Source organism: Pempheris klunzingeri, chromosome 19 (assembly GCF_042242105.1).
Source record: "Pempheris klunzingeri isolate RE-2024b chromosome 19, fPemKlu1.hap1, whole genome shotgun sequence".
NCBI classification, from domain to species: Eukaryota; Metazoa; Chordata; class Actinopteri; order Acropomatiformes; family Pempheridae; genus Pempheris; species Pempheris klunzingeri.
The window spans coordinates 2664513-2687932 of NC_092030.1; the positions used below are offsets into that span (position 1 = coordinate 2664513).

The window sequence follows — 23420 nt, forward strand, 5'->3', positions numbered from 1 at the left end:
AGCTGTCACCAGGTGCCTTGCAGTTTGCCGTCCATGCAGTGTCCTAAACTGTGTTAATACTCACTGTCTTACCAGTCCTCTTCTTTCACTCCTTTGGTTTCCATTGGCTCTCGTTGTTGTTGGTTTGGCCATTGCTTAAACTAAAATATCTGGGATTGCTTTGTGGTCATTTTTTTCTGTGGTCTCATGAAGGTGAAGGGATGGGAAGGATGGTGGTGTATCAATTGCTACTTTCATCTTTCGAGAATTGAATCAAGTGACATTATTTTGATTGAAGTGGAGACATCAAAAATAATTCAAGATGCTGTCACTCATAAAACAAATTGCAAAACAAAATGCATTGGGGGACTAGGGTGAAGTCCATTGGCGGATTTTTTTCACTTGGTTTAAGAAACTTACAGAGAAGAGCTTGAGAGTTGAGATCAGCATCATTTTGCCCTGTTTCCCCCTGGTCTCGTCCTTTTCTCTCTTAATTCTGTGTGTGCAACCTATTCTTTGCCACTCTTTTCCTCTGGACGTGTTCTCCACCTTCCTCACCTCTTCATTTTGCCCACAGGAGACGAGTTGCTCGGGATGGACGGAGCACGCTATTTGAAGCTTGATGACTTCAAGGACCAGGATGATGACTTCCTCTCCCCAAAGAAAACCCTTCGAGACTTTGAGGGTGGCATGGGTACCACGTAAGTCACTGTGTACTCAAGTCTTTGCATTTGTTTTGTCTGGAAAATGGGGAGTCTGCAGTTTGTCAGCTGATTGTTTTGTCACATTTTGTTTCGCAGAATGATCCTGAGCTGTTTTCTCTTGTCTCGTGTTATTACATTCATTACTTTCCTACAGGCCATATTCTCCTGCGATTCCCAGGATCCCTTGTGTGTCCCCAGAGACTGTACTACTGGATCAGGTAGGCTTAACTCATGACTTTTAAAGGATGCATTGCATTTTATAAGCATGTGTTTCTTTATCCCACTGAAACAGATATTGATTAATGAGAGTCAAATATTAAAAAGTACCCTGACGTTTATTTTAATCTCTTCCTTCCTCTGACTCCTGATTTTCCATAAGATTGTCTCCTCTTTTTCTGTTTTACTCTCTGCCTTTTTCTTCTCATCAGTCTCTCTCTTGTCTCTCGCTCTTTCATTGTGCTGTATTTTTGTTATCACCTTCTCCTCCGTCTCTCTTTTCTCCGTCACTCCCTTCTGCTTTTGTCTCTCTTAATCTTTTTAGTCATGCTAATTTTACTGCCTGTCAAGTTTTCACCGCCTGTCTGTTTTTTCCTCCCTCTCTGACCTCAGCACACCCCCGTCCCCCTACCAAAGGAGTATGATGAGGACTCTCTCATCCCGAGCAGTCCGGCTACAGAGACTTCAGACAACGTCAGCCCTGTAGCCAGTCCTATTCACACTGGGTCAGCTAATATGACACTTTGCTGCATGTTAATCCTCATTTTTAAATGTTATTTATGTTCAGTTATGGTTTTGTCGCCGCTTGTCAGGCCTCTCATAAAGAAGGGATTCTGGCAGATTCAATGAGATTACCAGTACTGCAAATGTATTTTGCAGGGAACATGAGTGAAAATACGTCATGGAATAAGAGGCTGGGGTCGCACTTGGGCGTTAGGCAATCTTGAAAAGGATAGTTTTAAAAAAAGAAATAGTAGCTAGATTGTAGAGGAAAAAAAGGCACAGCTGAGAATGCTTCATTTTTAATGAATCTTCCCTCATCTGTTATGGTCACTGATGTTTTGACAGCCCTGAAATCAAAACAGCAACTATGCCAAAACATCAGCAATTATATTCAGTCACCATCCCACTTCCTACAGACCTACATTAGTACAATAATAACAGATCACTGTGTTCTATTAAACTTTATCAATGGGATAATACAGAATTGATACATGTTGAGGATCATATACTATTTTACCTGTCCATGTGTTTATGCTTTGCTCATGTTTTTCATGCATGAAACATATATGGAAAGTATTGTGCATTATTTGACATAGGCATGAGCTTTCCTCAGTATTTCTATAAATACCACATTTTAAGTGCATGCAGCAATAATACATTTACACATGTTCAGTGAGTTACATTTCTTTAAACACCCTCTTTGGAGGATGTGAGGGTTTCAAGTGAAAAATGCGAACAGACCAGCACACTAGTTTTCTATTATTATGTTCACTAACGTGCATCAGTCAGAATAGTAACACTTACTTGATCTCTCCAGTGAGGTCCCACGTAATGACAGTCATGTAATGCAGAAGTTGTCAAAGTTAATAAGGGATAGTTAATGTTACCTTTATACCCCCGTAGCCCCCCTATAATGTCAGTGTAGCATAATGTTAATTCATTGAGTCTGCCTAGCCATAATTTATGCACAGCACAATGACTCAGCATTTGACAAGCAGAATATAAAGTGAGGGTGTCGGGGGGGGGAAAGATGAACTCATGAGAGGAAAGGAGTCACCCTGCCACACACACACACACACACACACACACACACACACACACACACACACACACACACCTGTAAGTGGCTGTTTGTCTAATGCAGGATCAAACAGCATGGGGCTGTTTTTTTTTTTCTTTTTATGTCATTCTTGCTGCACCTAGTGGCCACTCCAGATGGCCTGTCCACTGCTGCTGTATGGAGAGAATCAAATGAAAAGGGCACCCACACGGTGAACTGGTGTCTCCTATATGAATCACTCTGCACTAAGCATCAACAGACAGAAACCAAATCAATGCACAGTGCTGCTGAATAAACCACAAACACTTTTCTGTCTCATTCAGCAGACAAGTATTGTCCTTTAGGAAAGCCCTGTATTGATTGTTCATTTTTGTGCTAAATGCATGTGACTCTCAGCTTCCTGGTGAGTTTCATGGTGGATGCTCGAGGAGGCTCCATGCGAGGCAGCAGACACCACGGCCTGCGAGTTATCATTCCTCCTCGAACCTGCACTGCCCCAACACGCATTACCTGCCGCCTGGTCAAACCTCAGAAGCTGACCACACCTCCTCCGCTGGTGGAGGGGGAGGGGCTAGCTAGCCGTATTATCTCCCTAGGGCCCTCCAGTATGCAGTTCCTTGGGTGAGTCAACTGGTGCTTGGTTTATTTCCTGTACTTGGACCGAATTTCCTGTGAAGTGATGCTGTCTACTTAATCACTTTCCTTTAAAGATATTTGGATTTTCATTAAAGATTTATAAAATTATTTCAAAGATTATTAAAGACAATTAGCATGCCAGCTGTCAACTCCAACAGAACCTAGAAATAAGAATTCCTTGCTCTGGATTTGTGCAAAATAACAACAATGTAATGTATCTTGGGTCATTTGAAAACAAATTACAAGTTGATGATTACTAAGCCATCCAGCAGATTGTAAATAACCCCAGCAGCAAAAATTGAACAGAATAAAATTGGATATTAGTGTTTGTAATTGACTAATTTATTTTTGTTTACTTTAAATTAAGTCATGATGCTGTGTGAACTGAAAAGAAGCCTGAAATCTGACACTCTGACCAGATTCTTATGCGGGTTTTGTGCTTCTTTCACAGGCCAGTAATAGTGGAAATCCCCCACTTTGCCTCTCTTGGCAGAGGGGACCGAGAGCTTGTGGTCCTCCGCAGTGAAAACGGCTCGATCTGGAAGGAACACCGAAATCGCTATGGTGACGAAGTACTGGAAACTATCCTCAATGGCATGGATGAAGGTCAGTGTGATGGTGATGATGATGGTGTGACCATTTGTGAGACCTCGCATGGTTGGAGATAAGTCAGTGTTGATCTTGATGTACGACCCTGGAGTTGCAGGACAAGGGCATAAGGAGGGGACACTTTTTTATAGGGAAGATTGTAGACGTGTGCATTAGTAATTGTAAAGTGGAGCATGTATGGTCACTTTGCCTGGATTAAGTTCTCATCAGACTTCTATCGTGACTTCTAACATTTACCCTCGTGCATCTTTGTTGTTCCCCCTGTCTCATTTTTTTTAAATTCCTGTCCCTTCTTTCTCTTTCTTCTTCCTGTGTGTAGACTTGGAGAGTCAAGAGGAGCTGGAGAAGAAGAGAATTCGTCGGATAATCTCCACCGACTTCCCGCTTTACTTCGCTGTGGTCTCCCGCATCCAGCAGGAGAGCGATCTGATTGGTCCAGAGGGCGGCCGCCTGACCAGTAAGCTGGTGCCCCATGTGGAGGCCATCTTCCCTGAGACGGCTGTCACCAAGAGAGTGAGACTGGGACTGCAGGTAAGAAGAGGAATCGAAATTTGGGCAAAAATACAGCAGACGGAGAGAGCTATTATGTAAGCAGGAATGATGAAGACAAGAGGGAACTGCAGGATTGAAAAACATGAGATAGATCCTATGCAGATCTTCCATAATTGCTTGGGGGTTGTTTTACTTGTACAACACAGACGATCTGGTGCTTTTCAGAAATTACAGACGACAGATGTTTGCATTACAAAGCAGCTGACTCTCAGCCTGTGACTCAGTGGTCCATGCCAGTGTGTTGTACCTGTGCTATTCCTGCTTGGAGATGTGATTTGACATATTTCACATCCGGAAATCAATGTTTTGTCCGTTTGACAAATGAGCCTGACTATGTAAGAGGTGTGCCATCAGTCATTGAGAGTGAATCTATGAGAAGCAGTGAATCCATTTTTAACCCAGTATTATATGATCCAGTGTGAATTCACATTTTAGATTTTTTTGCATGTGTTTTCCCATTTACTGCAAATCATATGTACATGTTACATCGCTTACAGTCATTGGCTTCCATTTATCTACATTAAAGTATACATTTACTTTAGGTAGACCATCAAATCTCCTTTTACTGAAACTGAACTGAAACCAACAGCTGCCTCAAAGATATGAGAATATATTTAGAATCTAAAGCATCTATATGCCTTAGAGTCTATATGCACTAGAAACTGGTCACCAGTAATGTGCAGGGTGAACCTTTAACCTCTACCCCTAGGTTGAAAGCCCAGCAACAATCAAAGTGTATGTCTTGAAATCAAATCCTGAGGTATATTTTATCCAGAGTGAGTCATCAGCTTCATCAGAACTGTATGGGTGTGGTTCGATCACATTAGTCAGTGATGGGAACATAAATGTAGGAACAATAACAGAATTGCAGAAACTTCTTGTATTAAATAACCAACACTGTTCTAACAAACAATGACTGAGAAAATAGATGTTTCTTATCCAAAGTGTCTGATGGCTTTAATGGAACGTCTGTTTCTGGTTAAACAAAAAGCATGTTACAGGTCTATTTTTGATGGGATCAATTCCGTAATCTTGTCAGGCAAATAACGTAAGGCCATCAGTGGTGAAAAACATCATAACATAAAATAGTGCCTTTGCTTTGGCACAGTTGCCCTGAAGGATTGCATTACAGCCATTGTAGCTTGTTTGCTGCCTGTTAACAACTGCAGGCTGAGGCGATCTACTCGACCAATTCCACAACTATTTGTACCTGCCAGTCATTTCAAATATACAATATGTACAAATAGGTTTAAAAATGCCGGAGTTATCCTGTCAGGGTCCTTTAGGATGCTATATGACATAAAGTTTTACAATATAATGGCCTGAGTAAAATCTCAGCCTGTCATACTTTACTGCACCCTTTCTAAATTAGTATCTGCGACACGTGGCGTCTATCCTACCGAACGGGAGCTTTTGGCAAATGTGTGGTCAGTTGTCACTCATCCAGACCTCCACAGACACACATATGGGAACTTGGCAAACACTCGTGCTGAATGTCTCTTTTCACACAACACCTCCGCCTGGTTTTGTTTTTCACTATAGAGCAATTATGAGGGATTATGGGTTCTACATTTCAGCTTTTTATGGTCACTTCACCGTACATTGTTTACATTGTCTGTCAAAGCACTGATTTGTCATAGCACTGATGCTATTTAAAGACACTGCATGGATTTTGCTTTGCCTTATGCTGCTCTGTTTATGTTTTCCTTTTATCCAGCCATTCATCACTCCTCAGTTCCCTGATTTAAGTTGTGAGCCACACTGACCGAGCTGATGCACTGACCTGAGCTGGGTCAGGTGTGAAATATGAATTGGTTGCATGTGTGAGTATGGCTGTGAGTTTGATTTTTCAGTGTTGTTTTGTTTTGTGTTCTCCCCTTATTGCTATTTCCTGCCACTTTACTATCCTTCTGGATCACCTCTTCTTCCTTCTGCTTTTATATTGTGCTTCAGTTTATCTTCAACATATTCACTGTACCCACACTTCTTCAACTCTGTATCCTTTAGACTGTCTGTCCTGACATCCTGCTTTTTAATAAGCTCCCCCCCCCCACTTTCATCTCAGGCGCAGCCAATCCCAGATGAACTGCTGACTCGGCAGCTTGGTAACCAGGCGACCTTCAGCCCAGTGGTTACCATCGAACCACGCCGACGCAAATTTCACCGTCCAATCGGGTTGCGCATCCCTTTGCCACCATCCTGGAGGGAGAGTCCTCGGGATGCTGGGGAGGGTGATACCACCAGCTTGCGCCTCCTCTGCAGTGTCATAGGTAGCTCCACTGAAAAAAACACACGCGAGAAGTCTGCCAACTTTCTCTGTAAATATATCACAAATAATGCGGTAAAGGGTGCATGTAGACATCTATTACCTTGGTTATCAGTGCATGAATGACACAGTGTGGTTGTTGTGTCTCAGGTGGCACAGCACCAGCTCAGTGGGAGGATATCACAGGAACCACCAAGCTGATGTACGCCAACAACTGTGCTAACTTTACCACCAATGTCTCTGCAAGGTGAGCGCCTCAGCCGTAATCAAGACAGTTTTTTTTTATTACCAGTCAGCTTTCCTTCCCTTCTCTCTGGCGTACTTCTGAATATTATTGAAGTTTCTATCTGCCACTTTTCTCTTCCTGTACTTTATCCAGATTCTGGCTGGCCGACTGTCCACGCACGGCAGAGGCAGTGACCTTTGCCAATTTGCTCTACCGGGAGCTGATGTCTGTTCCATACATGGCCAAGTTTGTTATATTTGCCAAGATGAATGAAGCGCGTGAGGGACGCTTGCGTTGTTACTGCATGACAGATGACAAGATGGACAAAACACTGGAGCTGCATGAAAACTTCACAGAAGTGGCTCGCAGTCGAGACATTGAGGTCAGCATGGGGGCAAAAGAAAACGTTGCCAAAGTCACAAGCACATTTCCTAAACAGTGCAAATAATTAGTTAGCGACTGGCTCTTTTTTCTAAAACATGACATGAACTTAATTTTGACTGCTCAAAAGTCATACTTAGTGTATGCTAAGATAAAAGAACGCCCCAAAGCCTGCATGATCCTGCACACAGAGAATTGTCTGCAGCACAGAGGAGTAGGACTTCATCTCTTATGATTTCAGTACCCACAGTTCGTCACCTTTAAAGTTTTTGAAACTTTCCACAGCTGATGGAGGGCATGCCGCTGCACCTTGAGTGTTCTGGGAACCTAGTGCCCATCAGGAAGGCCACCCAGCAGCCTCGCAGCTTCAGCTTCCAGGCCTTCAGAGATAACAGGCTGCCCGTGTCCGTCAAGGTCTGTCTCTGTCTGGCTGTTCATGTGCCTGCTTGTCTGTCACTCGCTATGTATTCAGACTGTACTGTGTCTGTTCAGCTGTTGGATGTGTGGTGTGTCAAAGATCCTCTCTGCAGTGAGTCCGACCTGCTGATCACCCAACCAACCTGTTCATGTGGTGGTTTCTGTGTTTGCTTTCCACTGTCATATGTGTCAGGCAGTCTCACCTTTAGCATGTAAAAAGGTTTAAATCACAGTGTGTTTTCTCAGTACGCAGCAACACAACACCAGGAAAGTTAAATCTACACCTGAAAAACATAATTTCACTCCAACAAAAAGTCCAATATTAATTAATTGCGTCATACATCCATATACATTATGAAGGTATTCCATTAAAAGGTGTTATTATGGGTCATTTTTGATATATTGATACATTCCTTGATTTTTATTTGTTAGTCCATTCATCTTAGTCAGATCGTGTTCATGACAAATTATAAAAACTGGCAAGATAAACAAATGTGTCCTTTTTGTTCATTTTCTATTTTATTTTGATCATATTTATTATTGAAGATTGTTTAACCCTCCAATGCATAGTGGTACATCACTGTAAAACAAGTCCGTCATTCCTTTTGTCGCTCTGCATTTGGTCGATGTTTAACCTCCCTTTCTTTCATACTGTGCGTGTGTTTTGTAAATGTCTGTTTTGTTATCATATATATGTAAATTCTACTGTGTTTTCATTGGTTTGTTCATTGTACCTGTTAATCCATCTGTCGGTTTCTTTCTGTCCGTGTGTGTCCGTCAGTGTGACGCACACTACTGCTCAGTACCAGCTAGATGTATTCTTTGATAAATATCTTTTCATTGTGGTGTAGCCAAGCAAAAAACAGCTTAGCTATCTACCCGTCGACTCTCTTGGGTAATTGTTTGCATGTCCTGTGACTCCCTCACTTTCTTTGCCTGCCTTCCTATCTTGCGGCCTTGCCTGTCTGTATGTGTCTGTCTCACTGTCTCTCTTTCTCTCTCTCACGGTCACTCTGTAACTGTCTGGTCTCACAGACGTCCAGGTAAAATGTGCAGGTAAATCTCTCCCTCTCGCCTGCCTGTGGACTGCTTCCATCCCTGTTTCCCCCTGCTTCTCGTCCCATGTTACTGCGCCACATGCTCGAGACACTGTGGAGGGAACTAATACCCATTTTGATCTGTTTTTTCTTCCTCCTCCTCCTCCTCCTTCTCTCTCGCTGTGTTTCACTCTATTCTGTTCTCATATGTTCTGTTTCTTATACTGTCTCGTTCTCTCACTTCCTTCTTTTCCTCTTTGCTTCATCTTTCTTTGCTTTCTCCTTTTCTTCACACGTCTCTCTCTTTTTCCTCCATGTTCTGGCTCCATTTTCTCTTTCTGCTTCCTCTCTTTCGTTTCTTCTCCTCTCTACGTTAGGTCAGAGACAGTAACAAAGATGCTGTTGGGTTTTTGTCGTTCCTGCGGAAGTGCACCAAGTACGAAGACACACAGCATGTACTGTGTAACCTTAACATAACCATGCCACCCTGTGTCAAGGTAAGGACTTGCTTACAAATGACTCCCTGCAAGCACATATACATAAACCGTTGTGCTTGAGTTTCCCTAGATGTCCATGTGCTTGATGAGACTACCTACGTGACATTCTCCGAATAAGGAGTCAGTTTTTCTAAAGGTTCAACACAATGGCTAATGTCATGTCTTTTTCAGCTGCATGGTACAGCTCGGCTCATCTCGACTCACTTAGAGCCATTCTTTTTTGGTTTTCCACTCACAAAAGTTGTGGTTAGTACAAGGTATTATTTTGGTGTATCACCACAGCTCACTAACTGGTCAGAGAGAGTCATCACGAGATCCATCACTCACGCGATGAGGGACATCCAAATAGCCAAGCTGCCATCAACAATAGCCACAGTGCAGTCAAACAGCCACATACTGAGGATCATGAACACCATCATTTTCATGTCTTCCATTGTTTCGGTGTGTTCCTGTTGCGTTGAAGTTGATGTCATGGCAGTTTCACGTGGCGTTGCAATGCTGATCATTTAAGAATGCGGCCTACATGTACTATCTGCAGTGGAAAATGAAATCATGAAAAGTATCAGGTGGTGAGTCGAGTAGAGCCGAACCAAGCCGTGCCATGCAGTGGAAGACATTTTTACAATAAATAATCTACTTCTTGCCAAATTAGAGCCAGCACGGCAACATGCAATGAATTTTCACAGTAACAAAAAACCATAAGTTGACTGTCTTTGCACACAACATATGAGCACAGAATTCAAATTCTGCTGAATAGTAAATGAAAAGTCAAACAGTATGCAGCACTACTTTACCAAGTGCTACATTAATGACATTCTGATGTAAATTCAATGTGATTTTGTTGTTTTTTTTATTGCTTTTGTAGGTTGTTGGAAGTGAGGAGCGCAGGCGAACTTTAACCCCCCTCGCTCTGAGGGAACGCTACAGTGCACTCAACGAGCCTGGTGTGGGTGAGTCTTTCGCTGCCTGACCGCCAGCCCTCTCCTGATTTATACAAAGTGGAGACGGGCACTGAATGTTGCACTGCCCCTTTACCCACAACCCTTCGCTTCCCACTGTACCCTCTCTAGTTACCCCTTATCTGTCTCGCGTGCACGCATGGCACAAAGACTGAGCCTTGGATGCAATGCACTGCTCTACAGTGTGCCCCAGAGTTCTTTGCAGTGCAGTTAGAGGAAATCATATTGAATGTGTGACCAAAAGATGAGCAGCAGTCCCCAATGTGACCCAAAGTGGCTCCATGGCACATGGCAAATTAGCCTTTTCTTTCCTGAGTGTCCTGGTAGCTAACAGATGAATGACCTCTGAGATTGGTTTGCATGGCGCTGGTGTCTCCACTGCGATTTCCAATGGCATGGCAGAAGATGCTGTTAGCAGTAGCAGTATAGCTTAGCATTGGGAATGGGCAGGACCTCGCAGTGGAGCTAGACAGAGGAGTCCTTATATTGATTGGCCTGCAGTAAATGAACAGAGTCAAGATGGCCATTGTGGTTGGGTTAAACGTTGCCGATGGTGGGGGTTGAAGGGGAAAGGCCTTTTCTGTCTATCAAGTACACAGCGCTGCTACATTGCACCTCAGTCCCTCTGTAATGATTACTGAATGCTACTTTGATTGGTGGGACTAGCACCTGAATGAGCCCTAAATTCTAACCTCCCCTGCCCATATGGTGTGCTTACCCTGAAGATTATTTGGACATAAACAATGTTGTGGGTATTGCTTATTTCCTTCAACAGAACAATGCTTGTGTCAAGGTAAGTATTGCTATTAGCATTTTGATAGCAACTCAATTCACCATCTAGTCTCTTAGGACACAGAAGATTTATTGAAAGCAAAAAAGAAAATGAAATAACCAAATAGCAAAACGTCTGCAGTGTTTGAAGATGACACACATTTGGATAGTTCAGGCTGATATTACCAGTCCCAACATTAACCCTGGTCAAAGAGCTGAATACCTATAGACGACCTACTGTCGAGTTATATTCCCTCTGATATCAGCTGGACTGTTCAAATAAATAAACTCATTATATGTAGTATTTTTTATTAGAGTCAGAGTTGCAGTCTTCTTAGCTGAATGCAGTGAATGCACGCTTGTTTGCCTGAGTAACACTGGCATTGTTTTCGTTGTAGCCACAGTGAATGCCATGGAGAGGACTGAGATCAAGATCAACATCATATCTGAACAGCTCGGTTTGAGCTGGGCAGGTTAGTCATTTAAAAGGTCAGAGCAGCTCTGTGTCTGCTGTATCTGTCTGTTTTTGTGTCTCTTTATCTACTTGGCTTGTCCATTTGTCAGAGTTGGCACGCGAGCTTCAGTTTGGTGTGGACGACATCAACAGGATTCGTGTGGAGAATCCCAACTCCCTGCTGGACCAGAGCTCTGCCCTGCTCAGTCTGTGGGCCAGCAGAGAAGGCAAAAGGGCAAAGAGTAAGTCTGTTGTCTATCAGAAAATAGCTACTTAGATATCGTAATATTCACTTATCGGTTTATACAAACTGCTCTAAGTCTTTCGACAAGCATAGGTGAATCTGGCATCATGTTATCAAACTATTCATCTCCTTTTTTTGACCATGTAATTGTCAGATGAACTATATTTTTTGACTTTCCATCCTTCACATACGTCTCTGTTGGTCTTCCTCTCTTTTTTTATCCGTCTCCCACCCCCCTCCGTGTGTTTCTCCACAGTGGAGAGCCTATACACCGCTCTGAAAAACATTGATCGTGCAGACATCATAACCTGTCTGGAGGGTCAGGCTCCACAGCCAGGACCTGGGTCTTTAGAGGAGGGTGCCTGTCGGCTCAGCGACCGTGACTCCAGCCTGCTGTCCCCCAGTGTCATCAATGGTAAGACACACAGACACGTCGAACGTCACACAATACTCAAATCAATATCTGTATCAGTGAACAGAGCATCGCCCCACCACACAATGAATGTGTTATACTCCTCAGCAAGGGATTCAATCATGTATTTTTACCTTGTTAACTGAAAGCTAACTATCACCACAGTTAGAAGCAAGTTATTGATCTATTCAGAGTTTCCCCAATCAAGCTATGTTCCAAAAACGCCAAACGTTTTTGAAGGTTAATACAAGATAAATATTCCTCATATTCATGGAGACACTGAAGTTCAGCCTGTTTGATTGTCCCATGATGATCTGTGTCGTTCAGAAATGGAAAGTTTACAGGAATTTCCTGCTCAAGCAGAATTTGGAAGGAAAGTTAAGAGGCTCAGTCACTTCAATTGCCAGCTCTGATATCTGGTAATATTTGCGGATAAGGAAGAAATAGGGAATTCAACGGTTCATATACTGAATATTGCAAGAATACTCACTGAAAAAGCGAATCATTTCTTATGTTGTTTTTTTGTAAATAAATATGCTGGACTAATCAGCACTACTAAAAAAATGTGAGCTAAAATTGCTCAGCTCAGTAAGGTGAGATGTTCTCATTTACTTTCCACCTCTGAAAACCTCCCTGCTTCCCTTGAGTGTGGGTAACAGCCATCTTACCTTGTCTCTGTTGCTCCACAAGAGGTCACGGACACAAGGCCACCGCGCCTAGTGCACAAGCCACGAGTTATTAGACCCCCGTTTTTCAGAAGGGGTAAGTTGAAGTTGAGCTCGGGCTGCATGGTGGTTTGCTGCTCATGACATGTACATGATGGTGATGATGATGACAGTGATGATGATGATGATGATGAATCTCAAATGATGCTTTTGAGGTCTGAGGAATGGTGTCATTCTCCCACCGTGAACCCGGCCTTTTGCAGCATGCACTAACACCACCTCTGTGCATTCCTCACTGGGGCACAAGTCATTGTTTTTTCAGTTACCGTTTTTCACGCCTCATACTTGAGCCCTGAACATGACGGTTCTTATTCTTCTCACTTAATATGAGAAATGAGGATAACTCCCTTTTTCTATCAGAACTTTAAGAGTTGACTGAGACATTTTATGGCCAAACACTGAATCTAAGGGTAATTCTTGATTTTCAGTTTAGGATGTTGAGATTGTTTAGATTACAAGTGTGTGTGTGTGTGTGCGCCTGAGTGAGTGTGTGCACACATACATGCGTGTGTGTGTGTGTGTGCATACATGTGTGTATGTCTGGGATGGATACACTAGTCAAACGTGGCGCTAGTACACAGATGGTAGTGTGCTCTGGGCCTTCATACCTTGTTTCTATCCCTCCCTCTCTCTCTCCCTCTCTCTCTCTCTCTCTCTCTCTCCCTCTCTCTCTCCCTCTCTCTCTCTCTCTCTCTCTCTCTTTCTTTCTTTCTTTCCCTGAGAACAAGACAGAATTTCACTCTTGACTAAGCTTGACCCTGAAATTTTGTCTTTGGCTCAGGACGCTCTCTCTCTGTCCTGCTGTCAGTCTGTCTCTGAACCTATGACATGTCATATCTGCTGCCCAGCCGCTCTGCTCCCTTCCTCCTCCCCTCTCCTGCTCTTCTTCCTCACAGCTCTTCCTGTCCGACCTCTGACCTCATATGACCTCATGTTGACCTCTGGGCCTCCTCCTCTTCTCTTGTCATCTTATTTTCCCGCGCTCCTCCCTCGTTCAGTCGAGCGGGGACCCTCTCCTCCTCCTCTCTCAATCCAGCTCTGTGTGTGTACTAAAGTTTGTGCATGTGCATGCTGCATGCTTTGCTGTTATCTGATATCTGTTGTGTGTGTGTGTGTGTGTGTGTGTGTGTGTGTGTGTGTGTGTGTGTGTGTGTGTGTGTGTGTGAGCATGTTTCAGACCTGGGCTTTACTCAATAGTAGCTGAATTTTTTAATATTCAAAAAAAGTAAAGAAAATCGTTTTATCGAGTTAAGCTTGCAAGGAATGTACATGTGTGAATATTTTGTCTTGCAAGATAAACTAGGCTCAGTTTAACACTTAAGATATGTCCAGTATCTTAAAACATATTTTTTAGACCCAGGTCTAGACAAGATGGGGATGGGCAGTGACTGGGACTTGTGAGTGAGAAGTTTCTGTACAAAATAAAGTTTTGTGTTTGCTGTTTTTGATTCTGACATCTCAATGTGCACGGCATGCTTTCAATGTATGAAGTTTTCTTCACAGTTTGAAATGTTTTCTCTGTTCAATGGGTGTATTATAGTCTTTTTAAATGCTATATTAACAAACAAATGTTTTTTTTTCTTTTCCTGTTAAATAAATGGTGTGTTTTTTTTTAATGCTACGCTGTAACACATGATCAGCTGCATAGCACATAATGTTCGATGCACAATGCTGCTGTGACATGATGTCTTTCATTCATGGGCAAAATAAATAAGTAAATAAGTAAATTTTTTTTTTTGTGTTCGGCACATTTGTCAGGGCACATTTTAATTTTATTAAAAAGTTTAAAAAAAACTTCTTTTAAGATTTGACATTAAAATCCAGATATTTAACCAGACATTTATAAGCCATGTTTTGCCCAGGTCTGATGGCGGACTCACCGTTAACATTGTCTGAACGTTATCTGCCAGCAGGGATATTGCTGTAAGGTGTGTTTGTGTATTGGTTTGAGTGTGTGTGATTATTTCGGTACATTTGAAAGTGTGTGTCCTCATCTGTATTTCAATATGAGTGCTATATTGTGTGTGTGAGTGTGTGTGTGTGTGTACAGTGGTAGCGCGTGCAGCGTGCTGTGCAGTGTGTTGTCTTTTGTTTTGTTCTGTTCTTGTGCCATGACGATCTCTGTGGAGTTTCTTTGCGCCTCACTGCATCCTGTGCCTTTGACACTTGCGTGTGTGTGCGTGTTTGTGTTTAAATAGCAGGAGTGAAGGGAAAGGCTAACCCAGATTCACCTAACTCATTCTAACTCTCATCCTAATTCTGACTCATTCCCCCCTGTTCACCTCATTCTGACGCCACCTCTCATCATCCTGGCCCTGTACCATCCCAGAAACACACACACACACACACACACACACACATGCTTACTCACATTTTAGTCCATTAGTATAAAACCCTGAGAGACTATTACTGACACAGTAAAGAGGTATTTCACCCATTAGTGCATAGTTTTTTATTCTACAGATTAGTCCTGGAATACATTAGTTTTTAGCTCCACGGTTTTATTTGCAGCAGTTTGACCTTGTGTGAGATTGGATTTGTTGGAGTGCAGGCAAAATTCAGTTTATCTGCAGTGATGAATCTGACTTGGAAGTATGTAAAATCAAAATAGAAATGCACTCATTAGCAGGTCGGGTAAGACATATCTTATTACCTTGTCCCACTTAATAATGTCGTGCCTACAGCCGGACCTTAAGGACTCACTTGATATAAATACAGCAGGTTGTTTTTTCACACTCAAACTTCTCTGGGCATTTAGTTGTTAAGCTTAACTATCAGGTTAATCATGGACATGTTGGTGTCTCTGTAGCGTTGCCTTTTACTTTCTGGCTCCTGTGCTGTACAGGGTTTCCATACAATAAACACACTGGTCACTGTGAACACTATCAAAAAACACACTTTGTGATTATATTCTTCAGATTAATCATATTCCCTCGCAACCACAATCAAAGTAGTCTGGGCCTTTTCAGGATAAGGTGATAAGGTGAATACTATACATGTTAGTTTTTGGTTACAATTGATTATTGCAAAGAGACATTAATCTGAAAGGATTGTCGTAGGTCTTAAGGTTGTACTCGTGCTGTACCCTGGTTGTTCTTTGAAAGCTCCCCCTCAGCCACACTACTGTGAAGACTGCACTTAGGCTTCAGATGTTTGTTTTAGCCTGTCAGCCTGATACATACGTGGGTTAGGGCTCTGAAGCAGGACAGCGTGGACGCATCCTGACTTTGATTTTTGGGTGAAGTACTCCTTTATTGCTCAATTTCAACCAATTTCATTCATCTAAACTCATTGATCCAATGATTAATGAAAAGCATTTTACAGAGAGCAGTCAGACAATCCCCAATCCAAATCTGTCACTTGTATCCAAATGTGAGAGTGTTGTTGTCTCCAAAGGTTTCTTATTATTATTATCTATTATTATATCTTATTATAGATAATAAGCTTTATTCACCGAATAAGTTTACTTTATTAGTTAGACTATTAATAATGTTTTTATGGAACACTTAGATAGATAAAAAAATAAAAAATGGTCACAATCTAGACAACACATCAAAAGACTGAACTTAAATTACATCAAAACTCAGGGATGACAAACATGTTCTCATTATAATGTATGTGTGCAAAGTCAAGATATAAATCTAGTTTTTTCTTATGAATGTGAATCACATGATTAATATACAACATATTTGTTTTGCCCTGAAAAGAATAGTGCAAAGAATAATAGTAAAATTACCACTGAACATAATGTGTGTTTGTGTGTCCTTGTGTATTTTGCTTGTGTTGGTGCAGCGATTGGCGTCTTGGTAATAGAAGCAAAGAAGCAGAAAAATATATTGTTAGGTACCCAAAAGTATGTAAACATGTTTTGTTCATATGTTTCTTATTATATTCTAGATTAAATGGTTCAAAAATGTTTAAAATAATGTTTGATTTCCCACAAATGTAGTGTAATCATTTATAATCAGTTCATCAATTAAAAATCTCTCCTGAATCTCTAGACAGGTGATTATACATTTTAAAAATATAATACTGTAAAGTGCACAGTCAATTACAAAAGACACCTTTAAATATAATAGGTTTGTTTGATGTGTGTGTGTGTGTGTGTGTGTGTGTGTGTGTGTGTGTGTGTGTGTGTGTGTGTGTGTGTGTGTGTGTGTGTGTGTGTGTGTGTGTGTGTGTGTGTGTGTGTGTGTGTGTGTGTACAGTGACCTTTATTTGGATGGTTGGGCTGCAGACACATGAATGCATGACTCTAATGTGGAACTACAGGAGAATGCAAGAGCAACGGTAACTTGCATTTTCCTCTGCAGAATCTGCAAGATGCTGCTGACTCCCACTCGGGAACTTGTGACAAGGGTTGGAACGATGATAGAGACGTTTTATTAAAGCTTTGGTGTTCGTGTCACAGCTGCTGGGATGCCCTAGAAAAAAAACTTTGTCTAATCAGTCGTCAAGGATAGTTTCTGGAAAAGTACAGCACCCAGCTTCTGGCACAATTGGTCAACACCAACAGTGAGCCAAAGAGACTAAAATGGGAAATGTGCCTTTTTGAAAAACAAATCTGTGACGGCCACATTTTAAATTTACAGTACTTCTTCTATTGTAATTCTATTATAGGCTGTATGTTAATTCAGCAGCTTCCTCTTTATGACTTGCAATCAGGATACTAAAATCCAATTGGAACACATGTGTTACTAATGATAAATTTATATCGTGCCAACCCCGCAAAAAATCTACTGTACATAATATACTATAGCTAAAGCCTCCTTTTTTCACTTTAGGAACACAGTGTATGTTCTGCAGATTCACTCTCTGATACAGTAGCAACCTTGAGCCCTGCACCATTCACCTCACAGACAATGGATGATACATGAAACCCCTTTGATCCTCACCTCACTCTTGTTGCTGTGTCCCAATGACAGTAACCTAAAGTGCTTTGGATCGAACCCATAAATCAGTCTAAATATTTATTTATACATCAATTAGGCAAATTAACATTAGAAAGATGAAGGAAGCTGACTTCAGACTGAAAGACTACTATTGTCCTTGTGTTCTACCTTCAGTAGAGGTCCGGTTGCTGCTTCAGGATCAATATATCTTCCTTTTCACAAATTGATTGAATGATATCTTAATCCTAAATTCGTGGCTTTATTAAGACGGACTCTAGTGTCTTTCCTGGTATTGGGACAGGGCTGAGCCCCACTGTTTCCTCATAGTTTGGAGAAACAGTCGATCCACCACCTCCCCATCCTCCCCCTGGCTGTGCCTGCGTGGTGTTAGTCTTTCTCTTGTCTCGCCCCTGTCTTCCCTCCAGGTTATGGGCTGGTGCAGGAGGAGCTGCTGTCCCCGGCCTCCATGCAGTACAGCTTGCCCTCTCCGCTGGGTGCGGAGCCCTACTGGCAGGAGGTCTCCAGCCTCGAGTGTGCTCCCATCGCCACCACCGAGGAAGATACATTAATGGAGATGTCAGACGTCCAGGTGTGGCCAGCGGGGGTCAGCCCCTCACTGGTCACAGTGGAGGACTCGTCACTAGAAGGCAGCAGTCGGGCTGACGACTCAGAGGGCGCCACGCTCTCCCTTCCTTGCAGCTTGGGTCGCCCGAGCAGCGGAGCCAGCGGTGCCAGCGGCTCCATCATGGAGCTAGAGGAAGAGGAGGAGGAGGAGGAGGAGGAGGAAGGGGAGGTTGAGGAGGAGGAGGCGCCACATGAGCCAGCAACTGTACTGGCAGAAAGGGACAGGGTGAGGGCCAGTGGCGCAGTTCCCAAGGTCAACCTAAACGGGCAGCTGGGAGGTCAGAGGTCGGACGGCAGGAGAGGGGAGGCCCTCGCAGCTGCAGGAGGAGCAAAAGGAGGAGGTGGGGATGTAGGGCTGGGTTCAGTGGAAGGGATTTCTGTTGTTGCAGGCCAGCAGGTGTACGCCCAGCGGTGTGAGATGTCGGGACTGAGTCGGGCTGCAGAGCACAATGGAGATAACCGGTACGTCGGCGTAACGGGTCAAAACTGGCTGCACCTTGTGTTGTTTACCTCTGTCTGCCTTCAAGATGGCAACATGTCCTCCATATTTCTTTGCTTTGTGTATTCTGCTCCTCAGAGTGGTGGGAGGCGGAGCGTTTCAACCCTACTTACCAGACAAGGACTCCCTTCAGGGCTGGGTGGGCTCAGTGTCATCAGGACGTGACGGCAGCGTGCCAGGCTTGCGCGTGGCCCAGGAGGCTCTGCTGACTCCGGTGTGTGACACGGGTTACTCTCATGTGCTGCGTGGGCGCCTCCTGCAGGGCACGCAGCCCTTTGACAGGGGGCTGGGCTTCTCTCACCAGGAAGCGGGCCAACGTGTTTGGGAACAGGAGCTGAGGCGGGGCCAGGTCAGGTTGCCACGCCGACCACCCGCCGCTTCCTGCGCCCGGACGGGGAGCATCTTTGTCCATCGCTTTATCTTTTTTGAAAGTTTTGATTTATTTGCTCGCGACCATCAATGATTTTAGTCTCACTCAGCGACTCAACAAACATCAAAATGGATTATTTTGATGAAGTCACAGACCTGACCAGGATGATGTGTTGTGTGGTGCAACACATGGGGAATATCTGCCATGTCTGATACCTTTTGGTTTTGTTTTGCATTTATGATCGCAAACAATGTATTGTGGTACAAATGTGAGCGCTGTGAACCACTCTTTACATGTAAATTGTGCTCTTTTCGTACAGAGAGAGGAGAAAGAGGACTATGCTGCTGAGCCTCAGTTTGTTTCTGAACATGGGAACGCGCTCGCTCGAAAGGTGAGTCGGTCGCGTTTTCATCATGTGCATTGAGTCATATATCCCCACACAAACACTGTGAACCCAAGCCGGCTGCATTTTACTGTGAGTCAGTCACGTAGCCTGGCACAAAGGGTGGGAAATTAACAGTAGCCACCAGCCAAATGTTGGTTTTGTCCACATCAGCAGATCTGACAACAAACCAACTATGATCATTGATACACTAAAAATGAAAAAGTAGATATCCCTATATTAGAGATACTGAAAAACCACAACACCAAGAGACAAAATGAGTGTTAGTTGATCATTTTGGGACTACAGCGAGTCACAGTGGCCGGCCGGTGGACAGACAAGTTAGTTTCCTGCTCTGGTTACATGTAGAGGCTTCAGCAGTTAACTGGTCCGAGTGTTGTGTCCTTCCCTCCTCCCTCCCTCCTTGCTCCAGGTGGGGGTGGATGTGAGAAAGGGCGCTCAGTCAGTGCAGCGCACCAGTCTGCGGAGAGTTAAACACTGAAACACACACACTACCCAGTCCTCCAGGTACGGGACACACAACAAGCACTTGTGCATCCCAGTGCTTGGACAGAAGCCTGTATGGCAACATGTTGGACTCAGTAGTCTCTCACATGCTGTTCTTTTCCATTTATGTTCAAAATTAGAACCTAAGATTTGGCATTCAGTACGCTTTGATTGCTTTTGTCTTTTTGGAAGGCCAAAGAAATTTAGTGTGTGTTTGTGTGTTAATGGTGTCTCTCTCTCTCTCTCTCTCTCTCTCTCTCATTGTGTTCTAGGACCGGAAAGCCACTGCCAAACCATCCTCCACAAAAACACAACCAGAGCGCAGATGGAAATGAGCGTCGGAGGAGGTGAAGAGTGACACAAAGACTAAGAAGTGCAAACTACAAAATGACAAACACAGAATCATCCTCAACATGTGACCATGGAGCACCACGAAAGAAAAGAGACCGAGAAAAAAAAGAGGAGTTCAACTTGTAGTTTTATAACATTTGTAAAGAAAAATATTAACTAGCATAAGGCATGACGATTCTTTTTTTTCTTTTCTTTTTTTTTTACAAAAAAACATAAATGTCAGTAAAACAACCAAGAAAAAAAAAAAGCAACAAAAAGTGCTTCCTGTGAACTGTAATCGCATGATGACTGCTGGTGCATGCCCTTTGACCTTTTGAACTGTCATTATCTACAAACTGAAGGGGTACGAGGTTGGGTGCGGGCCCACGCTTGGGCCACAGGCCACTTTAAGGACCTTACCAGCCCCCCAAACTACTGGAGTGGCAACCAAGTTGAGTCCAATAACACTACAGCCAAAAAAAGTCCCTCACTGGATGGTTGTGTATACAGCTGAGCCTCTGCTGAGCCTACCAATGCTTCTTTCACTGGACCCTTCCCCTATTATTCTCAATGTGATATATGCACTCTATGCTATGTGGACATGTGTCAGTGTGTGTATGTGTGCGTGTATTCTTCTCTGCCGCATGTGTTTCTTGCTTCTGGCTTGGCGCTGAGCCCTGCCTCCCGATTGGCTCATTGCCCCTGTGATGTCATGGCGCGCTCAGTGCTGGAATGAGAAAGCCGCCGTGCTCCCCTGCTCGTGAGTGTTCCTGTCTGCGTGCGCTTCCGTCTTTTTCCTTTGTGGATGAAGCTCGTTTGTTGTTCTTCGTTCCTTTTGAAACCTGTCCACCTTGGTTTTAAGCATTGTTTGAACTTCGGTAGGGAGCTGGAACTCTTTCACCCCTCGGGGAAACGTGTTTTTCAGACAACGGGGAATGTTTTCTTTGGAAAGGGGTTGGTTGCTTGATTGCATTGTGCTGCAGCTCTACGCCTCAAAGATCGACATTTTCCTCCCTGGTGACCTTTTCTACCTTCTTCCGTCATTTCTCCCCGTAGCACGCACCATCTCGATTCACTATCTCTATCAGTAGCCTCCGTTAATATGCAGTAAAACCCCAGGCCTCTCCATTAGCATCCAGAGCTCCTCCATCTCTTTGCGTGTGCTCCTTCTTTATCTGTTTGCAACGGCTGTAGCGCCTCACTGTCGAATTTTGGTTCGTTCTTTTGAAACAAAGTGAATTAAGTGGAGAAATCATGGAGAATGTGATTCATGAGAGGATGTAGTGATTTGGAGGGTTTCTAGTCGAACGGCAAGTAGCAAGTGTAAAAAATAGGGCAATGCTACAACGGCGCGATGCTGATGGGAGCTGTGCAGCGAGGACAGACAGGTAGCACTGTGATTGTCTTATTAACACGGACCCCACACTCGTGAACTGTGAAGACACACAAACATTCATATACGCAGCACACAGCACACACACACACACACACACACACAATAAGAAACATCATTAAATAATTATTGCCTGGTCAGAGAGGCAGAGTTTTTGCTACAGCAATAAAACCTAATAAAACGAGCACAGAAGATGGGAGCCAGGGTTCTGTACATCCACAAACAAAGATGTGAAAGGCGAAACCGGCTGAAGTCCTCAGTGAAGACAGAAACTACATCTGGATGAACAGCAGTCGAGTTTGACGTGCAGCTGTGCAGCATCTGACTGGTTCCGTCGACCTTGATGCGAATGAGTCAGAGAGGATGCACTGGCGCGAGATCAGATGACTCAGCTGTAGCAATGAGGGACTGTGAAGGTCTCGGAGGGATAATATGTTTTTCAGCACTTAACGTAGCAAAATATAAACCAGGATATGTTAACGTAATACACTTATACCTATTAAGGAGTGTGTTGCTGCCGTACGGTGGAAACCACCTAACTCCATTTTCTTTTTCTGTGTCATTTAATTTGTAGTTGTTAGTGTTTCTCAATTTCCAAACTCCTTCATCTCTGAAACACTTTGTTTATGCAGAAACCTGACGGCAGCGCTATGAAGGGGTCATATCATAGTAGCACACATTTCCTGGAAATCTAAACACAATATTTAAGTACTGTAAATGCTACTGTAGCCTGAATGAGTGAGACACTGAATGATGAATGAACACATTAGTTTGCACATCACACAAATGCACATATTTTCCATGCCCAGTCTGTGCACATGAAAGCCTCATCCGGTATAGCACGTTTCTTACATATCACATGTTTTCCACTGTTACTCCACTCAGGTTTTCAGTTCTGCTCAGTCAGAATCAAAATGTTTTGGTTTTTTTAAGTTCTCAGTCCTCTCGAAGAAGAGTGCGGGACACAATGTGAGTGCTTCACAATAAGACTTTGGTGAAGGGGCCGTTCAGGGCGGGATGGGGATGTGCAGGGGGGGTTTGGTGGGATGTATGAAGCAGGACAGTAGGGGTGTGTGTGTGTGTGTGCGTGTGTGTGTGTGTGTGTATGTGTGTGTGCATCTTTGCCCTACAATACATGCAATTTGCGTGGAGCCGTGACAACTGACACCTCTGTTGTGTTTATCCTAATTATTTTTACCACTGATGGTGAAAAGTTATTCTCTCAAGAAAAAAGTAAAAACAAGACAGTTTCCTTTAACTGATGTAAAACAGGTGATTGTTTGCGGTTCTACTTTGGGCTCACAGTGTTTTCTTTGACTTGGTCTGTAATCTTACCAAATCAGCTTTTCTCATGAGGTCAAGGCTTTAACTCTGGGCGGTGAGTCCACCCAGGACAAACAAGACACCCTCTCTTTATATTTACACTGCGTCTAAGCTCCGCCATGATTGATGCAGTTCACAGCTTTTGGATGATGGAGGCCAGTGACTCACTCTGTTGTTCTATTAGTTGGTTTTTATTAGACATTGTGCGCCGAACTGCACAAGAAAGAGGTTGGATTTAGGCACCGTAAAGAAAATTAACTACTACTTAAATTGCAAAAGAAGCAAAGACAATTCACAGGAGAGGATGTTTGCTTGTGTTGGACTTGATGCAGAAGGAAGAGAAGAAAAAAAACTGGTACATGGACGTGTCTCAGTTAATGCAAGACAACATTCATTTGATATGACAGAGTCAGATGACACTGTTGACGCCCTCTTTAGACTTCAGCATGGA

General features: G+C 43.3%; 1 protein-coding gene across 1 annotated transcript in view; it reads left to right on the forward strand.

Moving 5' to 3' along the window:
- Positions 1–19918, forward strand: part of ank1b (ankyrin 1, erythrocytic b) — a 65010-nt gene extending 45092 nt beyond the window's left edge. The window contains exons 24-43 of the mRNA XM_070850644.1: positions 557–680; positions 838–901; positions 1293–1405; positions 2860–3084; positions 3551–3705; positions 4028–4239; positions 6326–6530; positions 6677–6773; positions 6906–7134; positions 7419–7547; positions 8965–9084; positions 9950–10034; positions 11213–11287; positions 11379–11510; positions 11769–11927; positions 12615–12686; positions 17967–18627; positions 18743–18878; positions 19354–19425; positions 19850–19918. Coding sequence (XP_070706745.1) covers positions 557–680; positions 838–901; positions 1293–1405; positions 2860–3084; positions 3551–3705; positions 4028–4239; positions 6326–6530; positions 6677–6773; positions 6906–7134; positions 7419–7547; positions 8965–9084; positions 9950–10034; positions 11213–11287; positions 11379–11510; positions 11769–11927; positions 12615–12686; positions 17967–18627; positions 18743–18878; positions 19354–19425; positions 19850–19918 — 3134 coding nt within the window. The remainder of the gene's footprint in view (positions 1–556; positions 681–837; positions 902–1292; positions 1406–2859; positions 3085–3550; positions 3706–4027; positions 4240–6325; positions 6531–6676; positions 6774–6905; positions 7135–7418; positions 7548–8964; positions 9085–9949; positions 10035–11212; positions 11288–11378; positions 11511–11768; positions 11928–12614; positions 12687–17966; positions 18628–18742; positions 18879–19353; positions 19426–19849) is intronic.
- Positions 19919–23420: the final 3502 nt, after the last annotated feature.